This window comes from Perna viridis, chromosome 9, assembly GCF_037379345.1.
Source record: "Perna viridis isolate PV_CMFRI_1.1 ecotype Kerala chromosome 9, ASM3737934v1, whole genome shotgun sequence".
Taxonomy (NCBI): domain Eukaryota; kingdom Metazoa; phylum Mollusca; class Bivalvia; order Mytilida; family Mytilidae; genus Perna; species Perna viridis.
In genome coordinates, this window is record NC_142453.1 from 1,057,779 (window position 1) to 1,074,549 (window position 16,771).

The 16,771-nt window shown below is 31.7% G+C and overlaps 1 protein-coding gene and 1 long non-coding RNA gene across 2 annotated transcripts; both read right to left on the minus strand.

Annotated features, from left to right (window-relative positions):
- Nucleotides 1–4,186: 4,186 nt before the first annotated feature.
- Nucleotides 4,187–5,775, minus strand: LOC148606035 (uncharacterized). The gene is made up of 2 exons (XR_015915111.1): nt 5,638–5,775; nt 4,187–4,597 (listed from the first exon to the last, which is right to left on the minus strand). It is a non-coding gene; the product is annotated as an uncharacterized LOC148606035 (long non-coding RNA).
- Nucleotides 5,776–6,712: 937 nt separating this feature from the next.
- Nucleotides 6,713–12,730, minus strand: LOC148606036 (uncharacterized). Its single transcript, XM_088546055.1, has 5 exons — nt 12,573–12,730; nt 9,337–9,424; nt 9,044–9,160; nt 6,938–6,987; nt 6,713–6,729 (listed from the first exon to the last, which is right to left on the minus strand). The coding sequence occupies exons 1-5, from the start codon at nt 12,655–12,657 to the stop codon at nt 6,713–6,715; spliced, it is 357 nt and encodes a 118-aa protein (XP_088402181.1). The 5' UTR covers nt 12,658–12,730.
- Nucleotides 12,731–16,771: the final 4,041 nt, after the last annotated feature.

The window sequence follows — 16,771 nt, forward strand, 5'->3', positions numbered from 1 at the left end:
GCCAATTGTGTTGTCAAAATTATGCTCGAGTGCCAGTATTCATTTCATAATAAAAGCATGTATAATTTTAATTTGAAATTGTTAAAATCTGCAGTATGAAAGTGCACATAGGCTAAATAGGAAGTGGTTTAATATACAGAGAGGCTAAAACATTTATAGATAATATACTGGGATGTTTAAATATTCAGATTAAAGTATAAGAATCCATCTAGATTGACCAGGGATTAATTTTATATTCATACTGAGGCAAGAAATGGAATACAGATTTGATACATCGCATCTACTCAAAAGAACTTGAAATAAAGGATACTACAGACACTTAGAAGTCAGCCTCATATCTTGACCTACACTTAGAAATCGATGGTAAAGGAAAACTATTGACCAAACTTTACGACAAACGTGGTGACTTTTCATACAGAATTGTCAACTTTCCTTTCATCTGTGGCAACATCCTTTCAGCACCTGCGTATGGCGTGTTCATATCACAACTCATACGTTATGCCAGAGCTTGCCGAAACTAAGCAGACTTTTTGTATCGCACTAGAACTCTACCAAATAGGCTTCTGGAACAGGGTTATATTGCTACAAGATTGAAGTCATCACTACAGAAGTTTTATGGTCGTCATCATGAACTCGTGGATCGTTATGGTGTATCCGTCTGCGCCATGAAAACTTAGTTGTTCAACGTGTCATAGTTTTTCTTCCCTTTTTCGCCTACCCCGGACTTGACTTTTTATGAGCAACTCGGCAGAAGACGCTTACCCTACCGGTGCATCTGGTCCATGCTCCCAGTTTTAGAGTCCGAGTTGCTCATTTGCTTTTGTTACTTTGTATGTATGATTTTGGTTACTTTATGTTCTTTGTTGTGTATGTCTGTTTTCCATGTCGGGTCCTTATCACTGGATTATATTTTTTGATTACCGCTATAACCTTGGTTCCCTTGATTATTCTCTCAAGTACTTTGGGGTAGATGCGATGTATCAAATCCCCGAAATTAAGGTTTTTTAACGATAATATGTCTCGGAAAATATTGATGAGTGTTTATCCCTCACGAATGAGTAAGTAAATATTGAACTTTCCGTGCTTTAAGTTGAATATTTAGCAAAATAAGGGGTGAAATATACCCCAAGTATTTATTATATTCAAATACATGAATGTAATAATACTTTATGATATTTTGGTGGTTTGGCAAAAATAAATTTAAACTTCGAAAAATATGTTCTAGGTTTGTTTTCAAAAAACATTAGCTGACCCAGCCTACCAATGAAAGTACTGGTACACACGTTCTCGTATTTAAGTTGATGTTCGACACTCTTCATTCAATTTAATTTATGACAAAAGGGATCATTTTGTTTTTCTGTTGTAAATCGTCTATTCCATGTTCGCGATATCCTTCGAGTACCCTTCTACGTTAGTAACATTTCACTAGTAGTCCATTTTGCTCGTATTTATACAAAAAAATGTCAGAATTTAATTAACGTTACATATTCCTTACATCAACGTATTTGCATCATGGGGTACTGTTTTCGCCCCAAAAAAAAACAACATTTATTTCCGTTACAAAGGTGTAATCCAAAAAAAATAGTAGCACTTGCTGGGGTCCTTTTCATCCAGTTTGTACGTAAGTATAGCCTGTAAAAACACAATATTTTAAACAAAATCAGATGGATTTATCAACTGCCCTTAGTAGAATGTTCAGAAAGAACACAGGTTCAACATATGTTCTTATCTTTGAAACCTATGTTCGTAAATAGTGATATATGATCCAATTTATATTCCTGCGTATACGTGAAGACTATGACATTTGTCAAAGTATTGAATTACATCAAAACTTACTTATATATTTATTAGTATTTGATGCAAGCACTAAATATTCACTACACTGGATGTTTGAAAAGAGTAATCAGGGGAACCGAGGTTATAGTGTTAATCAAAATAATTTAATCAAGGGACAAAACCAGACATGGTAAACAGACATACAAAACAAAGAACATAAAGCAACTAAAATCATACATACAAAGTAACAAAAGTAAATGAGCAATAATCGATTGATTAAAAGCTCGTAGTTTTGATTGTATTATACGTTTCTAATTTGCTCTCAGATAACTTTCAGTAAATAAGAATGTTCTTTAGAGGCTATATTATTTTGTTAGTATGGTGTATGTTGAAAAATAATAGCGATTTAACAATTGATGCTTTTCTTTGTGATATCACATATATACGATGTTTTGGTTCTTGGGTGCTCATTTCTATCCTCTAGACGATTTCCAAATCTCAATATTCTGACCTGATTTTGAAAAAAACCATCATATTCCATTTACAGACATTTTGCTCTGAACAAACGAATTAAAATTCATTTTGAAATCACAAAAAAAAACATTTTTTTTGCTTTTTGACATTACACACAAAGATTGTTATGAAATTTTTTTTGAAGATTTCTAACAGTATAACTCATGTATTATTTTATGTATCCAATTTTGATAAGGAAATGGGGGTATTGTACGTAATTGATTTCGTGAATACAGTCTACCAAAGACGATGACTATGATTTACTGTACATTTACGGGATACCTCAACTCCGCAAGAATCCATACAAACCATGAAACATAGCTGGGTCTGCGAAATGTACAACCAAACCTCCAAAACTTTATTTTTTTGTGTTCATAGCTGTCAAAGAGGTTTTCCAGTCTAACCACAACTTTATTACTCCCCCATCGGTTTTAATTCTATGTGGATCCTGAAAAATTCGAAACATATTTTGAAGACTCTAAATTCAGGATTATCATCAGAGTATAAAAGAATCAAAACCTTTTATTTTGTTTCAACAGTTTATACTTTTATTCCCCATACTCAGTTAAAATCGCGCCAAAAAAAAAAAAAAAGCTGTACATCGTTGTTTCTCAAGTAAGGTGGTACACCCAGATACAAAATATGATTTTTGGTAGAGATTTCAAATCATCTTCCAAATATACAGAAGAAGTCATTGTCAAAATGCTGAAATTGTTTATCGACAACATATTTGCCCAGTGTCGTGGACGAGTTTTACAACAAACGGCATAGTCGCATTCCATTGCAAATAAATTTGTGCTCCTCTACTTGTTGACCTATTATTCCCTCACACTTATGAGGCTGACTTTATAGCGGATCTGATCCGAAAGACAAAACATCGTTTAGCAGCATCATCTAATCTCAGTTTCCGCTCTATAAATGACGTATTATCGTAAACAAAAATCCTAGTTTCGGGACTTTGTACATTGCATCTACCCCAAAGTAGAAGTTAGCCTCATGTCTTGACCTACACTTCGATATCGATTGTAAGGGAAAACTATAGACCAACTTTGATGACAAACGTTTTGAATGTTTATTTTGAATTGTCAACTTTCCTTTAATCTGTGGTAAAATCCCTTCAGCATCTGCCTATGGAGTTTTCATCTAACAACTCAAACGCTATGCCATAGTTTGCAGTAACTACGCATACTCATTGTATTGCGCTATACTTTTCATAATTAGGCTTCTAAACAGGGTTATGTTGCTGCAAGATTGAAGTCATCGCTACAAAAGGTTTATGGTTGTCATCATGAACTCGTGGATTGTTTCTGTGTATTCATTGGCATCATGAAGACTGATTTGTTCAATGTATCATAGTCTCTATTTTTCATTTGTCTTCCTCGGCTTTGACTTTTTATAATCAACTCTTTGCGGGTGTTTCTAGAAATGCAGGAGACGCTTACCCTACCGGTGCCCCTGGTTCATGCTCCAAGTGTTTAGTGCAGACCGAATTGCCCATTTATTTTTGTTTCTTTGTATGTATTATTTTAGTTAATTTATGGTCTTTGTTGTGTGTGTCTGTTTTTCATGACATTCTTCTGATTTCGGATTGAATCTTTGCTTCTTTGATTACTATTACGCCACTTTACTTTATTATAGTGCTGCTTAAACTAGTTTACTCCTTGAAAAATGTGTACAGCAAATCGAATCTGGAATAAATGTAATAAACCTTAATCGTACTGGCAAAACAATCAGATATTAAGACAGCATACTATGACGGTATTCACAAACTTTTCAGCACTGTTTAAGCTAGTACTGAAAAGTTCAGCATTTTACTTGACTTGGGCAACATGAGAGTTTATTGTAAAATACGTTTTCTCTATTTTCTTATGATCTGCCGAAGAACAAAACAAGTATGTAGAAAGAGCTTTTTTATTATGTTTAACAGTGACAATATGCATAAATGAGCAGAAAGTTAAAAATAAATTAGAACAATTTCATTTTAACTTGTTTAACAATATTATAATTAATAGTGTTTTTTATTGTATTAATAGTTAGATTATACAGTTAATTCCGTGAACTTGTAAAACCATACTTTACCCACTTCCTAATTATAAATGAACGTGGTAGTTAAATGAAAAATTCTTCTCGTTACAATAAAAAATGAATTGAGTAAAACCATGTAATTCCATGTATCTTTTTGTCCATGTACAACAAAAAGTTAAATTGTATTTAATACCACGGCAATTACTCCAACTACTCTCAATATTTGAACCAAGTTCTATTAACCTCTGCCGTCCACTATTCTTTTCTTCAACAGTCGACACAGCTACAAAACAAGACATGTATAATACGGAAAGTACTATAACGTTAAATATTTTGATGGTATTTCTGATCACGGAGGTAAAATAAAAAATAAAAATCAGATGCAGTAATATATACAAAGATTATATGTCTAAAAAGGTCTTTCAGTTATTTGGTTTCATCCTATTTAAGCTTTAAAATAAATTTTGGCATGTGGCATTTTCAAATTACGTACATGCTTTCAGTAGATGATGGCGGTAGATGGTTTGTTTCATAAGGCAATCCGTTTTAGATTCCAAAGAAGCTGACTGTTATATTTAACATTTAATTTGATAAATTTGATTTAAAAAAAAACGGTCTTAGTTCGCAGGGTGGTGTTGGACGGTTCCAAAACAGTTAGATATACGCTTGGTCACAGGCTTTAAAAAAAATCGAATGACTGAAATTTTTTCAGCCTTAACTCTCATGACTACCTCATGTTTTGACTCGTAACGCGCTGAATTTTTCACCCTCTCAATAAGTACCGTCTTACCGTTCTAGGTTTATTGAAACTTAAAATTGACACTTTTAAGACAAACAAAGATACACATCCGCTTAACCAGATAAAAAGGCATATGAGGGGAAAGTAGCGGAGAAAATGCGGACGACTATCTAATGGGATTCATTAATTATTTGAAAATCACGCAATTTTACAGCTAAATTCAATGTTTTCGAGACAAAACTAACACTAACAAAGAAAAATCAACTTTTGACTTGCATCAATTGCTGTAACTTTTAACTTTATGACGATTTGAAATCATTAATTATTAATTTTGATTTATTTATCAATACATTTGAGAAAACAAACATTACCATGTTTTGCATTTTGAAACTTTACTACATTGAAATGTAATGCAACAATTCATATTGAAATTTGCTTTTTCCAACATGTATTCTTTCTTTATGTTTATTGATGTTTTTTTTCAATTGAGACGGACATGATACATTTCTACAATAGTAAAAACGCCTAGCTTTTATAGGGGTAACGAGTCAATTGTATGGATACAAATAATTATAACTACGAACCGCTCTTCTAATTTTCCGTTTCAGGCACCGAATCAAACGTTTTTTAACCTTTATAACTGCAGGATTTTCAGGTTTACATGTACACTTGAAGGATCTGAACCGGACACTACAACGAATAATCCTTTTCTTTTGAACGTCTACAAAAGATTGTTCATATTATATAACATCGAGCATATTTTTGTTTTCTGTTGGATATCAACCAAATTCGATATGGCGAATAATTAAAACATCTCCCCGTTCAGAAACGTTTTTTTTTTAGATCATTTTGTGCTCTATAAACATGAATAGTGTTTAGATAGGCGCCAAATGTTTAGTATAAGTACTCAAGACAATAATGTTTGCACTCTTGAAAATAATAAGCCGTAATTGGGTGTTTACAATATATGCAGAATTAAATTTAAGTGTCTCGTTCTCAAACTTGTAATAGTTATGATCAAATTTGTGATTTGCTATGGAAGAGAAATCAGCCATGATTAGTTCAGATTGGTTGTATTTGTCTTCTTTTTTTTTATAAGTGACACCTGTATTACAGAAACGGTCAATCGAAAAATAACACCATACGCAAAAGCCATTATGGCTTGAAAGAATTTTCTTTGGGTATAAGATAGAAAGCGTAATCAAGGGAACCATGTTTCTAGCGGTAATAATAAGAATGCAATCCAGGGACAAATACCAGACATGGAAAACATACATACACAACCAAGAACGTAAAGCAAATAAAATCATTTGCACAAAGCAAAAAAGCAAATGAGCAACTCGGACTCCACTAAATACTGGGAGCATGTATCAGGTGCACCGGTAAGGTAAGCGTCCTCTGCCTTTCAGGAAACACCCGCCGAGTTGCTCATAAAAAAAGTCAAGTCCTGGGTAGACGAAAGAGGTAAGAAAAACTATGACATGTTGAAAAAAAGTCAGTTTTCATGGCGTAGATGGATACACCATAACGATCCACGAATTCATGATAACGACCATAAAACTTTTGTAGTTATGAGTTTAATCGAGTAGCAACATAACTAACTTGTAGCAACATTGTAGTATTTCCGCTGTAAAGTTTTGAAATCAAATAGTTCAAATATCACATACCAGTAAACACTGAACATAAAAAAAGAAACAAAACATTTTTTTTTCAGAAATTAAATTTAGAAAAACAAAACAGATAAGAAGACAAAACGAGCACTACAAAATAGCAAATGAAAAACATAGAAACAACATAAAATCAATGAACGGTGAGTTTTTTTCAAATCAAGACATCGGGAATGCGCAATTTACGAAAAAATGTAACAAGGCATATGACACCTACCGTAGATTAATGTTATGCGCACAGTAGTAATACACCTAAATGTGCCATTCCTAAAACAGACAGAAAGCACAAGAGCTAAATAAATAAATACGTTTGAATACATAAAAGTTACGATTTAATGACAAAAAAAAAAAAAAAGGAAATCACCGAAATCAATTCCTTCTTCAAGTTGTCAAGTTTATTTGTCAAACAAAGATGGTTTTGCTGTTGAAACCGGACTTTTTGTTTTAACGGGGACCATTTTCCCCAATGCTGGATATATTCGCAATCACGTAGTTCATTGTCCTACGTGTACATGATTTCCTGCATTTTGTACCACCAAGTAATGGTCTATTATGTATCGCTTCTCTATGTTTTGATTTCCTATAAGAGAAGTTTCTTAAAATGCATAACAGTATATCTTTTGTTTTCCGCAGATTTTTTTCTGCACCAGTAAAAAGAATGTTTAAGCACTGAGCCATATAGATATGTTACAATTTCGGAATATCGAACTAGAATCCATATATGAAATTCATCTGATCATCATAATTTTATCTAACAGCTTATTTAACAAAAGTATTATTGTTTAAAATTATGCATAAACTTTACTTTAATGTAAAATTTGCATCTTAGGATAAATGACATTCATCACCTTTATCGCTATCGCTATGTAAAGGGCATATTTTGTTTCTCCACTTTTATACCGTATAACCTGTAAGTTGGGAAACAATTGTTTGCAGTTGTGTGTCATAGTATACGTATTTTATTTCCGCTTAATTAATCTGTTACGGTTTCCTACGTGCTGCAAAAAGAAAAAAAGAATAACATTTCTTTTTCAGTGGGGGAAAAAGGAACATACATAACTCTGAATTCAAATTCACATATACTCAATCAAGTATATGTTTTTAAAGTCATTCTCATGGCAACTTCAACTATGTGTGCGACACGGCGTGTAATACACCTAAAACGAAGTGCCAAGCTCTCCTTGAGCCGTTTGCCATTAATTTTGCAGATAATACAAGATGACAGTAAAAACAATGGTCACTAATTCTTTAATCCATTTGATGAACTGATTTCAGATGTCAAAATATTTATAAATAAAAGTGTTGTTATCAATATTTAATTGATACCCTTGGTAAACTCAAAACAAGACACTTATCGTTAATATTTGAGCTGACTTGTCGAAAAGAACCAACATCGTATCATTTTAATTAATAAACCGTGGTAGCATTAGTAATGCATTATGAAAACTATTCTTATATCTACTTTAACAAAAGAGTGGGGCTGTCTGATTTGCACGAAAAAAATACGACAAATAGACAGCCCCATAAAGGCAAACAAGAAAGTTAGGTGTGGTAATTGTCTACATGTAGACAATCCACCATAGCTTAGGGGTATTGCTGTACATAAGACAATTTTTCATAGATTAAAAGGAAGATATATTTTACCATTTTACATTTTGCCTGCCTTACATGTAGGTAATCGCGAAAAAAAGCTAAAATAGACTGCCGCAAAACATCCAGTCATTCGGTATTCAATTGGAAGTTTATGATTTATTAACGATAGTCGAAATTTAGAAAGCATTTTTATCATTAGATAGACATAAATATGTTTAATGCCATGATCTTTAGGGAATAGTAAATAATTCAATGTTATAACTACATTTTCAAAATTAGAATATTTGTTTTGGGTTAAATGATCATAATGTGTTGTTTTTTTTTTCTTTTTTTTTTTTTCGACGAGGATTTTTAGTAATATACCACGATAGACTTATTGATTTAGCAATATGTGTAGCAAGCAATATTGATTCAAAATGTTTTCTTTTATTTTTTAAACCTAGATGACGACAATCTTTTTGTGCTTGTTTGTTAATAAACTTACAAGCAATATTACTGTTTTGTTCTTTGAACCAATTTACAACCAGAAATTATTTTTAATGTGATATCTATGACTAAAAAGTCAAAAACCAAAAAAAACCAAAAAAAAACCAAATACATCAAAAAGGATTCGCTTAACAAATCAAATTAGAAAAATGATTATTCGTGTATTAATATTGCAAATTGTGATATGTCAAATTCTACTTGGTGCAGTGCTTGTCATTTGTTCAGAATCGACTTGTATACTTACATAGATAAAAATGTCCATGTTCCGTCTACTCTTAATATCACGTTGATAACAATTTTAATTAAACCATTCAAAGGTGTAACAGTTATCGTCGGGGTGTTCGTAGGTATTATACTGGTGCTAAAAGATAAACCATATAATATGTTGTTATATACTGTCTACAATCTATCAAAAAGATTAAGTTGCCGTATTTACGGGTATTTATTTTTTTTTTTGAATTTGGAAACGATAAAGTTATCGGGAATTTCAATCGGAAGAGTACAGTTTCATGCTAAAGGCATTAAAACAAAACTTACATGACACATGTTATCCTTGAAATTGTACATGGCGTAATTTTCATCTGGGTCAATGAAATTTTTAAAGCTGATTGTACAGTTGACTTATCTGAAATCATACAAAATTATTTCAATCAAAATTTTGCAATATATCGAATGAAATATAAACTGATATATAAATTGTACATTGATGCGAATTAAAAATTGTAATGCGGTACCTTTGAAAATAAAAGAATAACTGAACAAAAACCAATAGAAACGAAATAAAGATAAAGATGACAAATTAATGTAAGAGTAATCAAGGTAACCAAGGTTATAGAGGTAATCAAAAGAATGTAATCAGATATGGAAAACAGACATATACAACAAAGAATATAAAGTAACTTAAATCAAACATACAAAGTAACAAAAGCAAATGAGCAACTTGGACTCCACTAAAAACTGGGAGCATGGACCAGGTGCACTGGTAGGGTAAACGTCCTCTGCTTTTTCAGAAACACCCGCTAAGTTACTCATAAAAAGTCAAGTCCGGGGTAGGCGAAAGAGAAAAGGAAAACTATATGTTGAATTTGTGAATATATGCATATATTTGTGCCTATTACACATATATATGTTTGTAAAAAGTATGAGTGCAAATATTTTTAATTTCTATGGTCCGATATTATTTGTTTTTGAAAATGATAGATACCTCAATAATGTAAATGGCAGAAAAAATAAATTTCAGTCCAAATTTTAAAAAGATATACATGTTTTCACTAACATATGACTGCAAATACTTTTTATCTAATGTTGTTACAAGATTGAAGTCATCATTACAGACGTTTTATTGTCGACAACGTGAACTCGTGGATCGTTATGGTGTATCCATCAGCACCATGAAAACTGATGTATTCAACGGGTCATAGTTTTCTTTTCCTCGTTTGTCTTCCACGGACTTGACATTTTATGAGCAACTCGGCGAGTGTTTCTAGAAAAGCAGAGGACGTTTACCCTGCCGGAGCACCTGGTCCATGTTCCCAGTTTTAGTGGAGTCCGAGTTGCTCATTTACTTTTGTTACATTGTATGTATGATTTTAGTTACTTAATGTTCTTTGTTGTGTATGTCTGTTTTCCATGTCTGGTCTTTGTCCCTGAATTACATTCTTTTGATTACCGCTATAATGCTAATGTCCCTGACGTACAGTTATGTCAGTATCATGCGAATGTCCCTGATGAATAATTATTTCGGTCAGTTTTTTTCTTAAATATTACACAGTTCTGCAAAGTGTATATGTGTGGCACATTAAATTTCTATAATGGTTTTAAATTTGATAAAATGTTAATTATACCAATATTGATGAAATTCGCATGTCTTGGCGCATGATTTTTTCAGTCCATTTTTTCAAAAAAGTACAATTTCTATAAATTGTATAAACACGATAATTTTTAATAAAATATGGTGAAATAAAACGAGAAAGAATACGGATAAAATGACAAATAGAAAACAACCCCCATCGAAATGGAAAATGTCAGTTAATGGGCACCCATGAGTCTTTAATGAAAAACAAGGTAACCCTCACACAATAGGGCATGCTACAACTATTATACTAAAAACTACTAAAACATATTGCAAATATAATTAAATATTGCACTGCAATACATTTATTTCTTTTCAAACCCTTTCAATCCCTGAAAAGGGAGAGTAATCAAGGGAACCAGAACTCTAGTGGACATCCAACTAATGTTATCCAGGGAAAAATACTGGACATGGAATACAGACACACTAAACAGAAAACATGACATACCCAAAATAATGTAAATAAATTAACAAAGGTAATTAAGGAAGTATGTTTTCTTGCAGCTACAAAATGCATAGCAAATTTACCTATTTACGAAACAAACGTATGTCCTTCCTCCATTCCCAATTGTCCAATTCATAGTCCACACTCCCCATTTCCCATTACTCGCTGTTGCTAAATCACCCTTACGCTATGTCCCCTTGTCCCCATTGCCCAAAACCCAATAAAATCGAACATATATCCAATTAAGGTACTCTACATCCCAAAATCTCCATTGTCCTCATCCCTATTCTGTATTGAGACTCCCTTTGCAGTGTCCTTAACCAAATAGTTACATTATCAAATTGTATAACACTGAAGCAGAGTGATTGCGCAGTGGAAGCGATTTTACGATTGTTTGTTCAATTATGTAATTGGGAAGCTAGACGACGAGCACTATAACTTTTGTCTACGACCATGATTTCGATCTTTCTAACCCTACGTTTATTTACACAATATATACATTCACATATTTGAATACAATGTTTACCGATCGAACTCTGATTTCTAACTGACCATAATTATGTGCCGAATCTGAACAAAATAAACCCAAATAACCTAAATGCAACGGAAAACTCCCCAATTAACCTAAATGTATCGGAAAACTCCCCAAATTACCAATTTGAACTTTTACTTTCTCATTGTCCATCTGATACAGACCATTAAATATGTTAAACAGCTGACCGCTATCAAAATAATTAATTAGTTCCATGTACTGGATGACCAGACAAACAACGACTATCTTATCTTAACTAGATCAAGGTTACAATTAGATTTCTATGTAAAATTATCAATGAAAATTAAAAGTGAAAAGGAACAAAACTAATTAAAAAAACGTTATCTAAAAACATATGAAAATTGAAGTCAAAAAATATAATTGTCTTCTAAACAAACACATTTGGATTTCTTCAACTTTTAATGTGTTATTTTGATTTGATAAAATACTTTAATCATATCAATAAATGCGTAAAAAACTAATTTTCCTGACTTGCTTTTGTTACTTTGTATGTATGATTTTAGTTACTGTATGTTCTTTGTTTGTATGTCTGTTTTCCATGTCGGGTCTTTGTCCCTGGATTACATTATTTTGATTACCGCTATAACTTTGGTTCCCTTGATTACGCTTTCCCTATACAAAATTCCCTACAGATACACCATGTAAAATCCCCTTCTACGCTTCAATATTACCTATTTTAGTAGAATTGGATGTTTTCTCTATAGAAGTACTGTATCAATACAAATATCTTAATTTACAAAACTAGGACTACAAAAAGGGAAGAACAAAAAATAATGTTGTTTCCCTAAAAAAGTTATTATCAGAAGATTTAGAAAATGTGTCAAATAAAATTAGTATTGACAAAATGCCAATCGTTGAGACATTCCAAATTACGGTATCTTCTAGAAAAAAAATAAAGAATCGAGTTAAAAATTATTTCTTACCTATAGCATCTCCTTTTCCAGTGGATGTTTTAGGGATAAAATTCAAAAACCAAAGCCCTAATAACAATAACTTGATCGAAAACATAGCTGTTATAATTTAAGGCTTGCAATGAAATAGTATTTCTCTTGGAAACTGGTTTTATACATTGCAAAAATTCGACAGAAAAGTATTAACTAGGCTATTCTAGTTAGTAACCATTAAACAAAGGTTAATCTTATTCATATGTAATAACATATGTCTTGGATATTTTATCTTTTTTTTTCCTTGCCAGGTAGCAAAACAGCGGATACCTTTTATATTTATTTAAAGATTAAAAATTCGTGATTAACAACTTTATCCTGTTTATGTATGTTTCAATTTGTTGTCACAAATTGTTCACTGTTGTGAGTGATGTGCTAAAAATCGACAAATGCATTTTACAATGTGGAAAGATAAAGTGACAAATGTAGGCATGCCAGGGGTCCACACAAATAAATAACGACTGAGAATTAATAAAAAACAATAAAAAATATAAACAAAAACAATCGTCAAAAATATACATATAAAAAAAACGCGAAACTGAAAATCGGTGGCGTGCGCATTAATTTATTATGGCATAATAGTGTTTTAGTTGGAGGAACTGTAGCCCGTGTACAATGTTAATGAATATAATTGTATAGACTGAACCTAAAATGATTGCGCTTGAATTAGTGTTCTTATAAATGTGTTCATCAGTATTAACGTCCTTAAATTGGATTTATAATAGGTCCTTTGTAGTTATGAAGTTTTACGGTTTTTTTTCGCGATAAAAAAGAAACTATCGATTTGAACAGCAGTTGGCAGAATTATTGTGTTATTGTGCATGCATATGCAGAATATTACACTTAAAGGTTGAATTCGCAAAGCGCTACTATTGAATAATTCATGTATATAATAAAAAAATATTATTTGGAACTAACGAATATTTGATCTGAATGTAAGTATTATTTGATGAGGACTACATGTAAATTATATCGATAGTAGGTCACTTGACACTCTGCTTACAAGAATGAGTCAATGTAGCATTAATGAATTGATTTTTGTTTCTTTTTTTTTTGCGATGAGAACGCAGTTCGTCCTGTGCCACATATTTGTGGCTAAATCAGTAATATTAGGAAATGTCATTAGATACGGTGTTGCAGCTGGTCTGTTAATGATATATTAAAATTTTGATGATCTTTAATTTCTGTTTATAAGCGCTCCCTTGAATAATGAATTAAATTAATACACTGACATTTCTCTCTTACCGGGCATTGAAGACAAACTACACAAAAACTATATATTTGTTCTGCAAATAAATAGTCTTGATAGACACACCACACGCACAAGGTGATAGGAGAATTACAATATGTAGATGAAATTGGCTTTCTTATCCGAGGAAAAAAGGTTAAAATTGTAAAAAAAAAATAAAAATTCTACATTAGTTAACTCAGTCTTTCAAATGTCAAACAGCAACATCATTGCTACTTATATGTTTTTTTTTACGCTAATATCACCTGCCAAACATGAAATTATTGAAATAAGTCTTCTATTTATACTTTAAATCCGACAATTAGTATTTCAGACGTAAGCTCAGATTAGTTATACAATCAAATTGTTAAATGGTCCATGTAACCGTGTTTTATTATTAGCAGTGACACAGGCACCATGTGTGATGAATGTATTTATTCATAACGAGGTAATTTGCACATGTATTGAAATTATGCAGCGTATGCTAACCGAATAGTTTAATTTAATTCATATACTACATCAAAACGTTTCTTTGGGTGTAGGTGTACTAATTAGCAGACACAATGCTTATATATATTTTTTTAATACCAAATAAGACTTCTACTATTGCCAAAATTAACATATAAATACAACAGCTTTAAAATAGCGAATATACCCTCTGCACAGGCAATAGAAAAGTAATGTCAAATTATATTCACTTTAAAGACAGTGAATGTTTCATCGTCCCTATCATGTGATATTAAGTAAAGCTTTATCTAATATTCATAGTGAGAGTAAAAGGTCAACCTACTTCAAAATGTTAAAGCATACATAACTGAAATACCAATACACTTCTGAGAGAGGTCCGAAACTCGAAACAAATTGAAGGAATAAACGTAAACCTATTTCCATCCATGCAAACTCAATCCATGTGCCTTTCGAAATAAGTTTCATATTTATATTAGATAAATGATTGTCTTATCACTCCGATTGATAATTCTATTGCAACGTATATGTGTTCATTGTGCTTGATGGTTATTTTGTTTCATGATATTTATATTCAGTTTTTGAGTTCAGTATGGTTTCTTTTAAGCTATATATTTGCTTCATATTTCAAACAAACTTTAAATATTGATTTATGTGTGTATTTCGTACCTCTCTTTCCTTGGCATGCATTCTCCTGATGTAATTCCATCTGTAATGTACTGTTCCAAACTATTCAACGTATGTTTTTGGATATTATTTAGATCATACGACCAAGGGCGTATATCCCTATCGGGTATCCTTCTTAACCGATAGATTTTGAAACATTTAATTTAAAAAGAGAGTATAACAACCGATGAACCTTTTTAGACCTGAGTATATTCATAAAATTTCCATTTACCATGATTGAATATGTTTTTGTTGAGGTTTAATATCCTTTTGTATTTCAGTTGATTTATAAGCTATTAACCGAGGTCTTGGAAATTGGATTTAGTAGCTACAATTAATGGTGGAGATTTTTTCTTGTTTAAAGTTTTACAATGTATATTCAATTGTACTTATTCTGAGTATCTTAATTGTAGTTAGTATCCAAGGATTGATTACTTTATAATTGTTACACCTTTGAGACAAGTTATTTGTTATTATTCTATCTTTTGTTCAAGATGTAACATGTTCTAGTTAATCGTGTTATTTCACTCCTTTTATAAGTATCGAAAGTGGGTATCGAATAGTCAACTGTTGAAATGGCGGGTCAACCAATAAAAGTGTTTTTTAGTGCGTATTTGGTTATTTTGTTAACATTATTTTTTGTGTTGTGTTGTGTTGTTTTTTGTTTGTTTGTGTTTTGTTTGTGTTTGTGTTTTTGTTAATTGTCTTGTTAAAACTGTGCCTTGTTTGCTGTTGACATAGGATTCCAAGATAAAGACATTAAAAAAAATGTGTGCCAAATAGTTAAGTGTTATTCCTACATACATTAATATGAATGATATTTTTTTTTAAATCTTGAAAATTACGCTGGTGTATAAAGGAGAAATGTCATAAATTATCACATTTTCATCTACGGAAACGAGCTACTTTTAAACTCATCTTAAGACATGAAATTTCGTCGATGATCATATATTAAGTATACAAGTTCATAAAAATAAAACTTCCAAAACACAAAAAGATAAGCAAAATGTCAAAATGTACAATATATATGAATCACGTGATCGGTTAACATAGCATTGGTCGGACCAATGTCAAAAGTGCAGTGGGAAGATGACAAAATTGTACATCCAAATTTTAATAGTAGGTCAATGAATATGTATATTTTTCAGAAAGTGCTGCGGTTTGTGTGAAACATCTACATGAAAGTTAGAAAATGGCTCGTAACTTGCTTGTAATTAAATATTTTTGCGTTTAATTGTATATTCAACGAATATTAAAACAAAACGCTATCGATAGATAACTCCCCGCAGCAGCTTTTAGGCAAAATAAAATATGCACTTTGAAATGAAGTATAAATCAAGTAAATCGACATAGCGCATGCCACTGCATATTTGCATTTTCTAAACGATATATTTTTTATACATAGTGGCGACATTGAAACAAGCCGCTGGCGACCTCAGACACGTTGACATGTGACGGATATGTGTGAATAACCGATTTAGTTGTGATAGTAGACTACGCTTCGAGTTACTTATATTTCGACGAATAAAAACATTTTTCATTGAATATTGTAGAAATTATAAATTATATAATAATTTGCAGAAAAGTCAATAACCTGTGTTTAAGATGATTCCCTTTTCTGCTTAACAAAACATGCTTTCCCATACCTTTTGTATGGTATATTAGGAAATATTCCATATCCAAAATTTCTTTGCAATGTTTCCATTCATTCAAAATCTGTCATGATTCTCCAAAATTTGCATAAATGAATGCAAAATTTTTTGGGGATAACTAAAGTAAGTAGCGCTTAGCATTTGGTGTAAACGTGGAATGTTTAAGC

Bases quoted from the DNA above. Each gene is read 5' to 3' on its own strand.
- LOC148606036 (XM_088546055.1), bottom strand. From the start codon at position 12,657: ATGTTTTCGATCAAGTTATTGTTATTAGGGCTTTGGTTTTTGAATTTT. The intron at 9,425-12,572 runs GTAAGAAATAAT...GTATGATTTCAG, and splicing joins TGGAAAAGGAGATGCTATAG to ATAAGTCAACTGTACAATCA. The intron at 6,988-9,043 runs GTAAGTATACAA...TGTCTGTTTTAG, and splicing joins ACATGGACATTTTTATCTAT to GAATGGCACATTTAGGTGTA.